Consider the following 17451-nt stretch of genomic DNA (forward strand, 5'->3'; position numbering starts at 1 on the left):
TGTTCGACGTGAACTCATGACGTTTTGCAAACATCATAACATAGCTCATGAATGTCGGACGAAGGGATTTTCCTTCATCGATTGGGGTTAGTTGAGCCAAGAAGATTCCTTAGACCCTCCTATTTTTTACTTCCTCAACTTCTGATGACAAGGCTCTTGTTACAAAGACTTGCCTCGAAGGTGGTGTTTAGCCAAAGTTGCAACAGGAAAAAAGGACCAAAAAGTAGGAGATTTCCTTTTTCTCCCAGATTTTTAAGTTGAGCAACGCCATCACTCAAAGATTCGTAGAGGCTGGCCAGGATCATTTCGATCAGACAGACGTCGTGACCAGAGTGAAGTTGGTTCGCCAGAGTGAGATATTTCTTGGCAACCTGTAGTGACTTCGAACAAAAAACACAGTGGGATAACCATAAATCCAATAAAACAATGTGTTCTACGTCGGAGACGATGTCAATATCTTTGTCATGGTAATGTGTTATGTGGGTTGAGTAGGAAGCCCTAGAGGTGGAGAAGGTTATGGGGTCATCAGATTCCACATTTGGGTCATAGGTATTCCCAGTTGGTTTTAGCCCTGTGATAGCGATTATGTAGAAGAGAGTGGGTGTTACCATTCCACAAGGGAGGTGGAAGGTATAGTGAGTACTGTCCCAGAAGTACAATGAAGAAACTAATAAAGTCGAACTGTAATCCAGTCCTACCTTCGACAGCATGATTAGGTCATAAATTCCCATGTCCTTCCAGGTTTGAGATTTGGTTTTTTCTATCTTGTTTAGCCAGTTTAGATAGTCAGTTGAACTTTGAATGTGGGGGTCGCTCGAAAGACTCTAAAGCCATTGTCCATAAACCTTAAGTCTATATTTTCATTTGTTAAAGATTGGGATTCCTCAGCAGTGGTAGCCCTTTCAGCCCTAAGTTTTTTTGCTTGGCCTATTGGTTTACATTTATGGTAGGTGGGGAAAAAGTCCCTAAGTCTGCTAGAATCGATGTTCAGGTCAGGTAGAGGTCCAAATAAAGCATGATTTTTTTCCAGGGACAGTGATTGGAATGAGTACCTGAGATTCATAAATTCTTCGTTGTTCTTCAGTTCTTGGTTTAGGAATATACTGTTGGTTACCCATCATCACTGGGCCAGGAAGCGTGGCAAAAGGAGGGAGGTCTGAGATCTTTTTGGGGGCCTTCGTTTGTTTGGTGGAAACCTTGACAGACTTGGTTGTTTCTCTGGAGACTTTGTTTAAAGTGGCCATTTTTGTTAAAGGTTTGAAGAAACAAGAAAAAATTTAGGTTTTTTTTAGGGTGTTTTGAATAAGATGAAGAGTTGAAGTACTTGAAGGTTTCAGAAAGCGTAAAAAAGTGGAATTAGTGAGAGATGCACTTTTTATAGGTTTTTTGGAAGAAAAAAATAGTTCAAATCAGCATTAATGGTTGACAAACGAGTGGAACACGTGTCTCTCCAGGATTACATAGTGGGACGATAGTAATTAAGGCCTAATCCTTCGATCTTCTAGGGTCTAGGAAACATGATGATTAAAAATATTTACGCATGGATTGAAAAGGCATGTTGGAAAAAGGTAATTATGGCTCTGACGTCATAGGCCAGCTGGAAAAAGATGAATAGTTTTTGCAACATTAGAGCATATGTGGCGTCGAAGCTATTCAAGGATTATTCAAGACGTCGAACCATAGTCTCAAAAAATGTTTTTTTCTTCGAAATGTCGAAAATGAAATTTTTGGGGGGCAATTTGTTAGCTCTCAATTTCGACGCCTAATATGGATTAAGGGGATTAAATAAGGGAATAAAGTTTCCTGTGAAGAAATTCAATGTTTTGACAAAACTATACATTTTGAATTTCCAGTCGAAGATACTTTAATGCAAGAGTAAAGATATTGTGGACTTAGAAATGTTTCTAGCAGTTTGAAGATGTTTTCGACAAAAGCGTCATTGTTAGTAGTTCGAAAAAGGATTTGAGTTCAAATAAGGGAGGGAATTCTTTGTTCTTATATAACTACTAAGGATATATGTGGGGTGTGGTGGGCAGTTACATGCATGCAGAGCGCCACTTGTCTCAATCTGGTGAATAGGCCGTTGGAAGCGGTTATTTTGATTGGTATAAATAGGAGATCTTAGTATTAGGATAGAGGTGTTCAAGTTTGTACAAATTTACCAACTTACGCAAAGTATCCATGTGTAGAGAAAGTGTAAATTGAGAAAATGTATGTTTGCTGTTGCACCATATTTTTACTTAAAGCAATTTAATTAATCTTTTCTTTTCAGAAATTTATCTTCGTCGCCATTTACTTTCCAGCACTTTCCTTGCTTTCTTTGCGTTATTTTTCCTTTATATCCTTTAACAAATTATTTTAAGTATGAACATTGACGAAGTATTTATCTTTCATCAGACTTCGCCCTAAAAACAATTAATACATGTCATAGGATCAATCTGATCGATCCTATAAGTAACCAAAATATTTTAATTTGAAGGATCAGCGGTTGTTTATCAATTTTCACGGTAAATACAATCATGTTACACAGAGTAAACGTGTTATTATCATTCGACAAATCATATAATTCTAAAATATCATTGACTAATAAGATTTTTAATTGAATGTATAATTAAAATATATAAAATATATAAAAAAAACTCTATAGTGTTTGGTTTTAAAATTAGAGGTTTATTATGCAACTCTATAAATCTGCTGAATTATCAACTTCTAGTTGAATAGCAATCCAATCCAAGAGAGGTTTTTTTTATCAAACCAAGTGTTTGGATATTCTTAAAGTAAATAATCCGTTGCCCCAAGGCTTAAGTTTAGGTCAATTGCTTCCTAGAATTTCAATATTATTATTACTTTTTTTTTCTGTACAAGAATTTCAATGCTTTTAATTTTCTAATTTATTGTTTTTGACTATTTCTCATTTCTTTCCAGCTAGTATGTTTTCCCTTTAAAATAATGAAAGTATATCTATCATGGAAGAAGACATGGAATTTCCTAGAACAAATGGTCGAATAACTTAATACCTATATTAATCAATCATAATATATCTATTCTAAAGAAGTATATAATCATTCTAATCAAGATCTATTTCTACCTTAGCCATATCTTAAAATTCGAGTAGCAATATAAATATCATTCACGCAATGCATAGATGATTGCCAATGATGGATCTAAATTGTTTCCTCAAGTTTTTATTGGTAATGATAATACTCCTCCTAGGGTTTCTTGCTTGGCTAGAAAACAAAGTAGCAAACTCAAATGAAGTAATGGAAGAGGTGATGCAAGTGAGTGATGAAATAAACCTATTATTTGAAGAGGATTCTGAGGAGAATAAATTAAGTGAGTTTTGTGTTTGTTCCTTTTGTGGCAAATTAAGAAACATAATCACAAGATGCTCACGATGTAAAAATGCTATATATTGGTAAGTTTCAATATTTCATTATATTCCTCTTCTTCTTTTTTTTTAAATCGAGCCTCATTAAATTCATTGATGGAATTAGTGTCAATTTTCATTTTTTCTATTTTAATTTATTTTACTTAACTTTATATATGGTTGTTTTCATCAGTTCAAAGGCATGCCATGTCATGCATTGGAGATTTTTCCATAAAGACGAATGTGTTGAGATAATTTCTCCAGAAGATCACGAGGAATCATCTTTTCATGGAGCACAATGCTTTCTTTTGGAGCCTGATAACGTAATTAATATATATATTAATTAGATCTTAGTTTGTGTCCTTTAGTTATAAAATAATATATATTTTCTAGTTCAAGCTTGGAATAAAAGCTTTTCAGCTTCCTCAACAAAGTCAATGAACTTCTTGGCACCAATGAAAATTATATACTGATAAAACAAAAATTCCATATTGAATTTTCAAATAAGAGATTAGTCAACAACCTTATGCAATTAAAATAATAGGTTTTCTAGTTTAAACTTTAAAAAAATAAATAAATATATTTATAATTTTAAACTATTTTTTTTATATTTTTAAAATATAACCAAGTAATTAATTAAATTGAAGATTCTAATAATGTCTACTTTTTTTAAAGAAGCTTTTTATCATAAAAGATAATTTGGATTGTGAAAATATTTTTGAAAGTGCATTAAGAAAATTAAACAAGGTTAACTAAAGAGTGTGAGTTTACTTTTATTTGAGATTAAATAATAAGTTGATGTTGAACTTTTTTTATTATTCAAACGTGTTTGTGTGTGAGAGAAAGAAAGATAAAAAAATTCAACATTGTGAATACAGGAAAGCTCATTCAATGAAGATGATGAGGGAGATGTTTACTCTATTGAAGGAGGAGAAAATAGGGATGAGTCGATTAAAGAAACAGTAAGAAAGTTTCAAGATGATGGATGTGCAGTTTGTGGAAATTCATGCTCCAAAAAATGCTCAAGATGTAAAGCTATAAAATATTGGTAAGTTGTTTCATAATATTAATTTGCTTAAGTTTGTGAAAACTCAGTCCAACTAAACTTGTGAAGTCAATGTCACCTTACATGTTTTTGTTTGTAATTATTTCATTCCACTATTCAATGTCACCTTTTATTTTAATAAAGTCTTTTTTAACCTATACAAAGTCCTGAGATTGTAACATAATTCTTGGTATAAGTAGTTGGTTAGTTGGACACTGCCGACAAGTGTTGAGAGAACTCTTAAAAATATACACTATTGTTTGTTTTTGTTTTTTCTTAAATAACATCAATGACACTTGATTAACCTTTAAATTAATGTTATCATTTCATTAATATTTTTTTCATGTAACTTTTATACAAGTTAAAAGATAAAAAAATTATAAATAAAAAAGCGAAAGTATTAGTAAAGTAAATGAAAGCGAGAAGTATACGAGTATATTCTCATTGAATTTCAAAGAATGATAGTGTTTCATATCGGGAAAGTAAGAAAGTAGAGTTAAGTGTGGTGGTTGTGAGCTTTCGATGTGGTAAAGGAGATTGACCTACAAGATTAATACTATAATGCTCAAGTCAGTATGAGACTGAAGATTGGTGTTTGAATTCGAGATGATTTTGAATACATGTGAAGTGACACACTTTCCTCTTTAAATAGAAGAAATTATTGGTAATTGAATGCGTATGGAACGACGTGGGATGCAGTCAACCTCCAGATTGATCAAGGTAGTTGACATGGCATTCGTGTGAGAGATTTCTTGCTTAGTAGAAAGGAAATGTCGAGTTGTTATGCATTAATGATTTGTTGCTACACTATTAGGCATTTCTCTTCTACGCATTGCAAACGACCCAAAACAATTACTCTCAAACCCATGTACTGCATTGAAGGATGGTAGTTTGTGACACATATTCTTATCCGGGCACAAAATCTGTTGGCATGGTTGTTTAAGATGGTACATTTTCGTTCTTGAGAATAAGTGCATTAAATGTCTTCCTTGCAAGATGTAACATAATGTTGGGATTGACTAGCACGTCTCCCTATGTTGGTCAGTAATGATATTTCTCCTTCTTTAAAGTACTCAAGTGCTTTTGAATAGCATTCTAAGAGATCTCAATTTTTTGTGGTGCAGGGTGATTGTACGATCCTTAATGCTCGGGTAGGGTATAAAGGGCTTTTGAAACGTCATTTTACCTTTTTTGTTGTTAACGACTTGCAAATAGAGTATTTTTTTCTTCTTTTATTGTTCTTCTCTTAGGGCGTTCTTGTCTCAAGGTTGAATCAAGTTCATACGACTTTGTTCATTAGCATTGGTGTTGCATGTTTGATTGTTCCTTCCTTTGAGTCCTAAAGTTCAACGTTCTCCTTTTGTTTTGGTTCCCCTTTTCTAAATTTCTAAGATAGTGAGTGTTTGATATCTTATCTCCTTTCTTGAGAAATTTCTTTCGTTGTTAGTGTTTTTTTATAGTATTGGAGCTTGCTTGCTTGCTACTGTGCACCTACATTCGTTTTCGTTCACATCATATTTTAATCATGGTGACTGTGTCAACCTCAACCCAAAATGTACGATAAAGATATTGTAGGAGACTAGGTGGATCCAAATATATTGGGGACTTTTTTGGCTTTTTTTGTGGATGTGTTTTTTACCAAACTTTGAATGATGCGGATCCTGCAACTGATCGCGAACTGTTTCCCTCACATGAAGATAAGAGGATTTTCAGCCAAAATGAAGTGTGTGATATCTTTTTTCATGAATGTCTATTATTTCTCATAGGTTATCGCCTTCCTTTCGATGAATTTGAAGCCAGTGTATTTAATCATTTGCTTATTTCTCTTTCACATTTACATCAACTAAGTCAGGAATTTGTTAAAATTTTCCAACATTGATGTGTGTATAAGGAGGTAAGCCAATCGCGACATTATTTTTTTCATCTTTTTAAAATTTAAAATATCCCCAACTACGTGAGTGGTTCTGGTTCAATCTCCTTGAGGCAACACATTAGATACTTCGAGACTTATTTTGATAGCGTGAATAATTTCAAGGATCTTTTTTACCTAGTTACTCTTCTTAATAAATAAGTGTGTGCAATGATTTCCAACCTAGAACTTTGTCCTCCCCTGTATGCATAAACATCTTTTGTAAGTACTGGACAAAAAGTCACAACTTGACGGAGATGGGATCATATGCTTACAAGGAGGGAGACATGCCTTATGAGGAGTTATACTTGAAGAATCAGTTGGTTGAATTTTGTAAGGAGCTTGGATACATTGGTGAAGTTGTCCGATCTGACGGGGCGTCAATAAATTGAGTGAAAAAGTGCATTCAGACCCGCTGGTGGTGGACGCCAAATCAAAGGAGGAAAGGAAGAAAATATTTGGTAAGTGGTACAAGATCATTATTTCCCCATTTAATTTTCTTGAATCTTATTTAATGTATCCTTTGTTGATTGTGTAGATGATGAAGAGCGAAGACGTTATGTGGCGATTAAGGAATGAGATTTGGGTTGCTTCTTTTTTTGTCAGGATTTCGAGTACACCTTCTACTAGGGGAACTTTCTCCTCGGATACACTCGCTATGAGCCTTTCTCATATGGTGGTTGGATAAGTTATTCAAACTACCCATCCACCTACTCAAATGGAAGTCCATATTTCCCCTTAACGGGTCGTGGTAGATAAAGTCTTACAATCTCCACGATAGGAAGGCAAAAAAAAATTAGCTTCCATCCAGAAGTTAGAACAAACTCAAGTTGAGAGACCTCCTCATAAGCAACCTCAACTTAGATCTACAAGAGAGTAAGCTTCCATTCAGGTGGAATCAAATCTGGAGTTGCTAGCTTGTCTTGGCTCAAGGATGGATATGAATTTTCAGTCTTCACTTTCTGATGAATATTATACTTACTTCTCTGGTCTTTTTAAGGTAGCTCAAAAAAGGGAATTGGCCAAATTGACTTACCATACTCGTTGGGCATCAACCACTCTAGCGCTCAAGTTTGTTGATCGGTGAGAGACCTTATTATCTGACTGTCTCCGACAAGAGAGATAAGCTCAAGGAATGGGGTTATAACATTACAGATGAGCGAAATTCGTACCTATAGGAGATCCAAGGTACTTCCAACTCATTCTTGTCTATGGAAGTCGCATAAGAGTCTTTTGAGTACCCCGACACTCTGGTTGAAAATGTGAAGTTTCTTTCCCGAGAAGTAACTAAAAAATGGGGATTTTTCCTCCTCCTAGGAATCTATTTCCAAGATGGATGTCGCTCTAGAAGAAGCTAACTGATCCTTAAGTCCTTACCGAGAAAGGATAAAAGGGCTAGAGAAGTCTCTTAAAGAGTCTCATGAGAGTTAGAAGAAAGTTGAGGACGCCCTTTTCGTGATGCGTCAAGAGAATCTTAATCTCTCTAAGGAGTTTTCCAAGTCAATGCAATAAAGTTTCTCCATTGTCGAGGATTCCTTTGATAGTGTCTTGAAGCATGTGAAATATTTTTATCCTACCGTGTCGATCTCCCTAAATTAAGCTCGTATTGATCAAGCTTTCGAGGACGAGAATATGGTATTTTTTTATGACTAATGTGTCCCAATTATTTTTTGACCGGCCTACTTGTACCTGGCATATGTGAATCATTGTTATTTTTTTTCTTGTATTATATATACTCTAGTTTATTACTTACTCATTTTTTACCTGAGGTGGACCAAGGAAGATAGTGCGTCCAAGGTTGCTGCGAAGGGATAGACTAACATCCAATTGTAGACACTCTTGCAAGGTACTATTAGGAATTGGGAATCAAATGTCGTTAAAGGCCTGTAGACTGGACCTCATTTTCTCAAAGAGATTAGAGTACATGATTCCACACAAGCCATAACCATCAATACGTACTATGGACACATCGAAGTGTGCAATTATGGTTGTTATGAACAAAGGAAATATCTCATTCCAGATCCCCCATATCTTCTCGCTATCCCAAATTTTGAGAATTGGCCTTTAGGGCTCTTGGTTGAAGTGCTTCTATATTTTTTGTTGATGTTTAACAACTCCGAAATCTTCCTCTTTATACTTTTAGACAAGTTACTTGCCCTCGGGGCACCTTCTGTGATGGAAGTGATGCGTTGGTGCTTCCTCTTATGTCCTTCTTCTTTTCTGTTGCTTACATATTTTCCTTTTACCTTGACTACAAATTCAGCAAACCTAGATGCAACTGTTTATGTTATGGTCATGACTCTTGTGGAAACAAAGTATTTTTATTTATTCGTCTAGGAAGACTCTCAAACCGGATATGGGTTCCTTATCCCTGCCTCTTTGAACCCCGTGTTTGTGCACTCTTTCTAGATTCTCTCTCATGAATTGTTCGAAGGAGTGTAAGCACCAAACCTGGAGCGGGGACTACATTCATTTTCTTCTTGAGGCCATCCGACGTCTTTTTTTAAGGGCGTTTGGGTCCAGCGTTCTCGTATCCCCGATCCCAGGATGACCCCAATAACCAATATTTTTTTTTCGTAGTTGATATATGGTTGCGCTCTACTTAACAAGTCCTTCAGGTTATGGGCCTCTTTACGCCCTAATTTTTTCCATAAGGCACACTCTTGCATCATGCATCTTTCAAAGATCCAACACTTGAGACTTTCATCTGAGCCTCCCATGACCACGACCACTTTGGTGAAGCAGTCAATGTATACACGCAGTGAAGTTAGCAGTGAAAGCTTCGCACAAGTGGGTCCAAGAGTCTATATTCCCATGGTGGAGGGATGTTTACCATGTTATGGCTTATCTGACCAGAGTTAGTGTGAAGAGCTTGCATTCACGACTTCGTGAGCATGATAGTAGCTTCAATGGTTTCTCTAGTGATTTTAGGATCTTACTATACAAGATGCTATCGAATATTACATTTTTTATGTGCTTATACGTGAGCTTCTTCTTCATATATTTCTCTCCTCCAGGGATGGTAGACTTCAGGAGGAATTTGGCTACCATTTTCCTCCCTTTGGGATCAGGAGAAAGAGTTTTGTGCCTATGATGTCGTCGGCATCTCGGAAGCTTATGGATCTCTTATAGATCTCTCCTTATTTCAAGAATGACATATTGGTTCCTTTGTGAAGCCTTGTAGAGTGTTGTTCTTCGGATTGGCATGATGTAAGCTTTCTTTAATCCAGAATAATCTATATGTTATGGCCTAAGAGTTCTAATGTTGTACTATGTGGTAAACATTGTTCAACTGATCATTCTCTCTCTGCACGTCAAGGTTAGCTTGCAACAATTAGAGGTCAGGAAGTATTTCTTGTCCAGGCATTGTAGACATTGGTGAAGGTCTGAACAAAGGCTCGCTCTAGTGAAACTATGGTGCAAATTCGAGTAAAGGAGGAGGTTGAAATGCTCCTTGATTTATCCTAGGTTGGATAGGATCTTGTAGCGAGAGAACGAATGGAAAAGGAACTTAGACTTGATCATTCATCCCTTGAAGAGGAGGTGGGGAATTCCTAGTAGCCTCAACAGCGAAGGCGGCTTGTCGTTGGACGGCGAAGCGAGTAGCTTTAAAATCCTCTATTGTTGAAAAATCTAATAGATGATTAGAAGGTGAAGAGCTTGAAGTTTGAAAGAAGTGATCCGGAAATAAAGATTTATACTTCGATTAAAAGAGATATGGATTTCTAACGGAGGAGATTCAAAAGGTTTGATCATAGAAAATCGTAAGAATCAAGAGCTTAAAATTTACATAATTTAAAGATTGACATTACGAAACAAAATCAATAATATATATATATATATATATATATATATATATATATATATATATATATTGATTTATTGACAATATTTCAAATTAAAATCATCTTTATCTTGAATCACATCCATTATTTATGTTAAATTTATTGGTTCGCTGTTAGCTAGACTATGAGGCTTAAGTTTTCTTAAGAAATCTAAAACTATATTTATCATCGCAGCCTCACCTTTAACAAAAATTGATAAGGCCGAGTTACTTTTTTAAATAAACTTTCTGGTGAATTAAATATCACTCTTTAGTCAGAAGAGGACCAAATTGAATTGTTGTGAGAAATTGGAATTCGTTTTTGTTTTGCAGCTCACAAACATGCCAACATTTTGATTGGAAATCAGGACATAAATTCCAATGTTGTGTTAAGAAAACATCAACTCAAGACTGGCCTGCCAATAGAAATGTAATTATTCTTTTTCTTTAATTCATATTAAATGTTGAACACTGAATTTCTAATTGAGTATTAAAAATGTTGAATAGCATTTTTCTTTAATATATTTTGTTTTTCACAGGTTATAATGCCTCCAAATTTAGATGAAGTGAAAGATGAAGATTATTCATATGATCCTCTTTGCTTGGAATTTTATTCAGGTCTCTTTTATATAATTTTGTATATAGTTTGGTTTCATTCCACTTTTCATTTATTTCTTCAAATCTAAATCATAATAATTAATTGTATTATGGTTGATGCAGAAGAAAACACAAACACCAAAGCTCTGATTTTAAGTTCTCAGGTAGGATTAAACATTGGAAATTTGGAACTATACCTAAAGAAAAATTTACTTGTTACTATAACTTGTGTTGCCATGCAGGAAGCTAGCAACAAAGTCCAGGAAGTTGAAGAACAATTGAGAAACCTAAAACAAGAATTAGAAATTATCAGGTATATGCAGTTATAATTGATTACATTGAAATAGGCTTGTGGAATTGATGATTTCCACCCATTAATAATGTCAAAATCTTTGATGGTTTTTTCAGAAGTGAAAATATATCACTGCAATCAAAGAATAACTATTGGAAAGTTAGAGCAAAATATTCTGCTGATAGACTTTACAATTTCAAAAAAGAAAATGAACATCAGGTGATTATTATTTGCAAGAGATTTCAAGATTTAAAGGAGGTTATGATCGATTCTAATAATTTTGTGTTTAACTTTTTTTCAGTTGTTTCTTTTGAAGAATGAAAATGAATTAATATCCAATGCTGAGAAACAAGCTCGTCAAATGGTTACTAATTTATCTCAAAGAATACACAGTTTGCAGGTTGAGGATACTTTCATTGCATCCTATTTCAAATATGTATATATTAATTAATACTAACCATGTAGGGTGGTAAACCATGCAGATTTCAGTTGAAACAGAAGTGGCAGAGAGGAAAAAACAAGAACAAATTATACATATGCTACAGGTATATATATAGTTTTTGAAACTTCGTAGCACCGACACATTGAAGGTGTGTCCGACACCACATAGTGCCTTGCTTTGAGTTACCACTCATTGATATTTGTCAATTTTCAGAATGAGTGTAATAAGGCTAAAAGAGAGTTTCAAGAGCAAAACAATTATGTTGAAAGGCTTAGGCAGAAGCTTGATAATGTCACTAAATTTCCTATGAAAATAGCTCAAGAGTCAGGGGAAAAAATAGCCATTACTTCCAGTGTAATGTCAACTGGTGAATCCAAAGTTCCTGCTGTTGAGGTATTTGTTTGTGTTTGTCAATTTCTTTACACCCCTTTCTTAGATTATCATTAGAATCCTTTAATAAAGACTCACATCACTAGAATCCGTTCATGTTTCTGTTGTTAAAAACTTACTAATAACTGAAACCATCATGCCTATTTGTTCTTTTCTTTCTCTTGCTTTAGTTCATATTTGTATGTCTCTAAATCTATATTTCTTATGTTCAAATTCTATTTAGGTATCCAAGACAATAAGTTTAAGCAGAAATCCAAGCTTGACTAGTCAGGTAATTTGAGAAATTAAAGAGAGATTCAATTAGAGTGTATCATTAGAAGTGTATTAATTAAATATCTATTGCAGTGTTGTACAATTTGCTTAGGCAATGAGAAGGACATGGCCTTCGGTTGTGGACACATGGTAAACTCCAAAAAATCTAAAACACATTTTTGCTAATTCATATACATTCAATGATCATTAACAAGTGAGTCAAATGCAGACTTGCAGAGAGTGTGGATCAAAAATTCGCAAGTGTCACATATGTAGAAAGAAAATCACCAATCGTATCAGATTGTTTCCTGGCTGATTGACAATGGAGTCGATATGTGCATCTTATGCCACTGACGAGCCTTAATGTGATCAAATCTTGACAATTAGATATTACAATAATTTGTCAAGATAAAAAGTTACACATACTATATTATCACCATATATATCTATGTTTTTATGTATTTATGTAGGTATGTGTAAATATGAATGTAAAATGTTTTTGGTACAATCCTCTTTGTTTGTTGAGGAAAATAGAAATGCAACTAAATGAAACATCAAGAAAGGTTCTTAACCAAGAACAGTAACGAAATCAGAAAGTTGTGTTTTCTGACATTAAATTAGAATATTCATATGACCTGTAAGCTATTTTTTATAAGAACTACCTCATATAACATTAGATTATGATCAGAACAGTTTTACTTTGTTACAATGTTTCTTTAAATATATCCTACCTAAATGATTAAGTAGGAAAAAAAACCAATTTTTAGGCAACTGGATTAATGATGTTCCCCATCTTCTATTTCATAATAACTAATATGAGAAGTAGTCACCTGTCCCTATGCCGGGAACAGATTACGATCCATCCGAGCCAGGCTGTTTCATAGAGCTCGACCGGTAAAGATGTCATGCAAGAGTAAAGTAGATGCATAAAATTCCACCATGTATATCATTAGAAGGTAACTTCCTACTAATGGAAACATGTGTTTGGCTCCTACACCAATACACTTTCCCTTTCCTATATCAAAACATCATCCATGTCCATGTCAACAATATCAGAAAAACAACATTTGCCTAATTATTACGTACAGTGAGCAAATATGAATTGACCGTTTTATTTCAGGCTAGTGCAAGTGTGACAGTTACACTCATAAATTCATTTTAAAAATTGTAATAATAAGAAGAAGAAACAGTTCAGTACAAAAGCATAAATCCTATAAAATGTTTGTATTCCAAAGACAACACTAGACCTTTTCTATGAAAAACTGAAATAAGGTATAACTAGTAAATGTTTGGATGGAACCATGAGCACTCGATTTCCATCTAACGATGCCTACTTCCTTCAGGAACAAGATTGTTTAAATAAATGCATTCAGGGATAAAATGAGATTAACAATGAAAAGAAGAAAACAACACAGCATCGTTCATTGTGAATTTAAAGAACATATATTCACAATAGCCAGAGATGAGTAACTTGTTCAATTTTTCTGCTCCTTGCCAGTTTGGTCTGGAATTGGTTGAATTCTCACATAAGGTTTTCTCGTTAGAGTTTCTCCTCTTAGAGCAGCAACATAGCGATCATTAGTATTCTCCTTTCGCTGCAGCTCTCCAAGGTATTCTGCCAGTCTCTCTTTATTCACTTGTCCCATCATCTGAAATGTAATTAAAGCAACAAGGTCGTTAAGATACAGGATTTTCACCACAGGAAAGAAATCACCTCTAATAAGAACTGCAAACTTGACGATGTTAACTTTTTATTCTATTTAAACAGGTTAGTTAACCTCCAAGATAAACTGCTACTATACTTGAGTCAAAAACCAAATCCTGCCGGCTAACAAATGAGATTTAAAATTATTGCATAGTAAATCGAATACATAGTAAAAAAACAAAGAAACAAGTGGAGTCACTTTTGTAGAAAAATATTAGATTTTGTTTCTGGATAAAAAACATATGTTAATATTTGACCTCTAAAATAAACTAATAGTCTGTTATGATTTTAATCTTAAACACTGCAAATTGAATGAAACTTTGATCCCAAAGTATGATCAACTGTATATTAACCATTAACCCATTAGTTCTGTACTGTCTAGGATTCAAAACCTACATGGCCCATATACATTTAAGGTTCTATTTTATAATTGACGTTATTGAAGGAAAACAGATCAATTTGCAATGCTGGAATACCATTATAGGACACTTCATTTATTCAATGCATTGCAGTGGAAAAGTAACAAAAATGATTGAATAAGATTTAAACTAAGAGTATAGTTAGAGAAACTTAGAAATTCTATGGGATCAAGAAACTTGTTTTGAGCTAAATCGCACACCTTGAAGTAAATTGTGCAGTTATTACACATGTGATCAGGTGTTCGGTAAAGGCCAAGATTAAGAAAAACAGTCATGTGTCTGTTAGCTTACGTAACTAGGGTGATAGAAATCAAGTGGGATTATCGAGAAATTACGGAAGATCCCACTTCACAGAATGATTCCTAGAGTACTTGGGAGACTCTAGACTTTCCCAATGAGAGGTCCCAAGTCTATACCAATGACAATATATATAATTCTCTAAGGCTCCCCTCTAATTTATAGGCAGCATGCCTTATTTCCAAATTTCCTAACTAACTAACTCTTAACTAACAGGTACAAACAATGAACAATCTAAGCTCTTAATAAACAGTAATAGACCCATCATAGGGCTAGCTAGTTAGTTAGTTTTTAGGCATAAATGGAAAGGTAGATTGTGTTATATATAAATATTAGGATTTGAGAGAGACTTGGGACATTTGGACATAGGGAGATGCAGACCCTCAAAGTTACAGTGTAGTAAACACCTCCTGACAGCACTGAACAACAAGACCAGAAACACAGGGAGACCTCCTAAACATGACAACAAAATAACAGAATAAATCATGGAATCAACAAGTGTTTTCTCAGAAAGAATTATGTGCCTACTAGTATCCCACAATACAAAAGATTCTCCGTGACTTCTTCCCTCCAACATCAATCACTTGTTTATTCTCTCCACTCCCATGAACTGCCCGTTAATTTTCCAAAACTCCCAAACATCTCTGTTTTACATATATGTTTAATTGGAGTCAATGAAAAGTTGAATACCAACTCCCACCAGAGTCACATTATCCTCAAGTTAAAAACCAGGAAAGTGAACTCGGTGTGGAGTAGATCATTGATAAGATAGTTATATCACATGTTAATTACAAAAGAGAAGATATGTGAAATATTGTAAAAAGGACACTGATGAATGATGTATTTTCAGTTCTGAGCCAGTTTATCACGTAGAAAAGAACATTAAAAACATAAAAAGACATTTGGCACAAGATGCTCGAGTAATATGGACAAAAAGAAGAACTTTTCTAATCTACCCATGACAGTATGTGAATAAGTTCTGGCAACTAAACTTTGAATTCAAGTGGACAGGTGGATTTCGTCAGGTCTAGGAGTTAACAGGGGCCAGAAGATGCCACCCTATATGTGGAATCAGAAGAGTTATCAATCCCGGGGAATAGTGGCGCTATCCCGGGAGAGCGGTGCGGAGCGGTGGCCGGCCGCTACAGCATAGTAGTTCGCGTCTCGGTTTGAAATAGCGGCCGCTTTTTGGCTTGGAGCGGTTGTGGGAGCGGGGCACTTCCTGGCCTGGAGCGGGTTTCAACCTGCTATTTGTTTTGAATGGGAAAAATCACATTTACCTGGAGGAGTTTTTCTGGAATCTTGCCCCGTTTGCCCTGACTCAGAAAACAGAGGATTCCTCATCTCACTTTCTCACGTGTTTCACTTCAGTTTTCATCGCTTCCACCCCTAACTCAGAAAACTCTCTTCCGTCTTCCCACTTGGCCAATTCCTCTCTTCTCAGGTTGCTTTTCGAATTTGTTTTTCTTTTCTTATTTATCTTCTTCTTTCTTTTCTGTTTTCACTGTCCTACATTTTTTCTCTTCTTTCTTTTCTCCCTTTTTCTTTTTTCATTTTTCTTTACTCTTCATATTGTCCTCTGCTTTTTTTTAAATAATAATAAGTTAATAACTCTATTCCTATGTTTTCTTCTTCTTTTATCTTCCAACCTTCTATTTCTTTGTTTGCATCATTCAGCACGGTTAGGAACGAGAACTTTGATACCAAAATGACATGCACAGGCAGTTTTGTCAATGGCAGAAAATTGCAGTTTTTCAAATAAGTAATGTTGTCGTAGCCTCTATTTGACAACACTTGATAACTAATTGCTTATCATGTTCAAATTTTATATTGTTGCACTATAGCACTGTTATATATTTTCTATTTGACAACACTATAAATTAACATCAAAATACAACCCATCATCTGAATACAACCAAAAACATAACATCAAAAGAATACTAGACAGAAGTGTTTACTGAATAAATTAATAATAATGAAAAATAAAAAAGGGGGTTTGGTTTTGACTTGCCAGTGATTCAGGGCGAGCCTTAGAACGGAGTTGTGATTCGAGTTGATCGCTGCGGGTATTGGTGACCTGCATCACACCGTAGCCGATAAATCCCGGAACGACGCCGCATATGGTGGCGAATGCAAAGAAAAAGGGTTTGGACTCGCGAGTCCTTCGAACGATCCATTTCCACGCCATCACCATCGCGACTTCTGCTAGCTTTCTTCTCACTTCTAAGTTCAATCGCACAACACAACTCGCATAAATATTTCTTCAGGTTTTACGTGAACCAAATTGAATCAAAATTAAGCCATTATTTAGGTTTTTTGGAACATTTATTATTTAGTTTAATTAATTATTTTTTGTATTGTTTGCATTTTTGTTTATTTACTATGGTAGGATTATTTTGAGTAAAAAACTAGATTGGAATTAAATAAAAATATCATTCTATTGTTTGAATATTTGATCGAAGAGTGTAAATTTATCATTCCGTCTAAATTAGAAGATACAAAAAATGTTGAAAAATAATGGAATGGAATGGAATGCATTTCATCCGATTCCGCTCCATTCCATTCAATTTTAATTAATCCAAACAACGAAATTTAAGTTTATTTCATTCCATTCAACTTCATTACATTTCATCAATCCAAACATAATTTTACTTTCATAATTTTTAATTTTAAAATCTAAGAATTCAAAATGAATAATTTCAATAGAAGGATATTGTTAAATAGAATATTATGGCTGACAAAATGGTATAATTGGCCCCTAAAATTATTTATGAGAACTAAAGAGATTTTGTTAAAGGAAGACACATCAATGCATTTGTATTACATAGGGATAGTAAAATGAGTTGTTGTTCATCACATCGTCGACGCACCTTTCAAAAATGATGAGTTGGGTTGAGATTTTATACTTACCTA

The 17451-nt window shown here is 34.5% G+C and overlaps 2 protein-coding genes across 2 annotated transcripts; one reads left to right on the top strand and one right to left on the bottom strand.

The window, feature by feature from the left end:
* Positions 1-2990: 2990 nt before the first annotated feature.
* Positions 2991-12801, top strand: LOC127075526 (uncharacterized). The gene is made up of 14 exons (XM_051016984.1): positions 2991-3415; positions 3561-3690; positions 4246-4415; positions 10478-10574; positions 10684-10762; positions 10865-10905; positions 10984-11054; positions 11150-11252; positions 11335-11433; positions 11516-11578; positions 11689-11868; positions 12089-12136; positions 12211-12267; positions 12347-12801. Exons 1-14 carry the CDS (start codon positions 3156-3158, stop codon positions 12431-12433), a joined length of 1485 nt encoding a protein of 494 aa, XP_050872941.1. The 5' UTR covers positions 2991-3155; the 3' UTR covers positions 12434-12801.
* Positions 12802-13269: 468 nt separating this feature from the next.
* LOC127075527 (uncharacterized) lies at positions 13270-16769 on the bottom strand. Its single transcript, XM_051016985.1, has 2 exons — positions 16550-16769; positions 13270-13766 (listed from the first exon to the last, which is right to left on the bottom strand). Exons 1-2 carry the CDS (start codon positions 16730-16732, stop codon positions 13593-13595), a joined length of 357 nt encoding a protein of 118 aa, XP_050872942.1. The 5' UTR covers positions 16733-16769; the 3' UTR covers positions 13270-13592.
* Positions 16770-17451: the final 682 nt, after the last annotated feature.

Source organism: Lathyrus oleraceus, chromosome 4 (genome assembly GCF_024323335.1).
Source record: "Lathyrus oleraceus cultivar Zhongwan6 chromosome 4, CAAS_Psat_ZW6_1.0, whole genome shotgun sequence".
Taxonomy (NCBI): domain Eukaryota; kingdom Viridiplantae; phylum Streptophyta; class Magnoliopsida; order Fabales; family Fabaceae; genus Lathyrus; species Lathyrus oleraceus.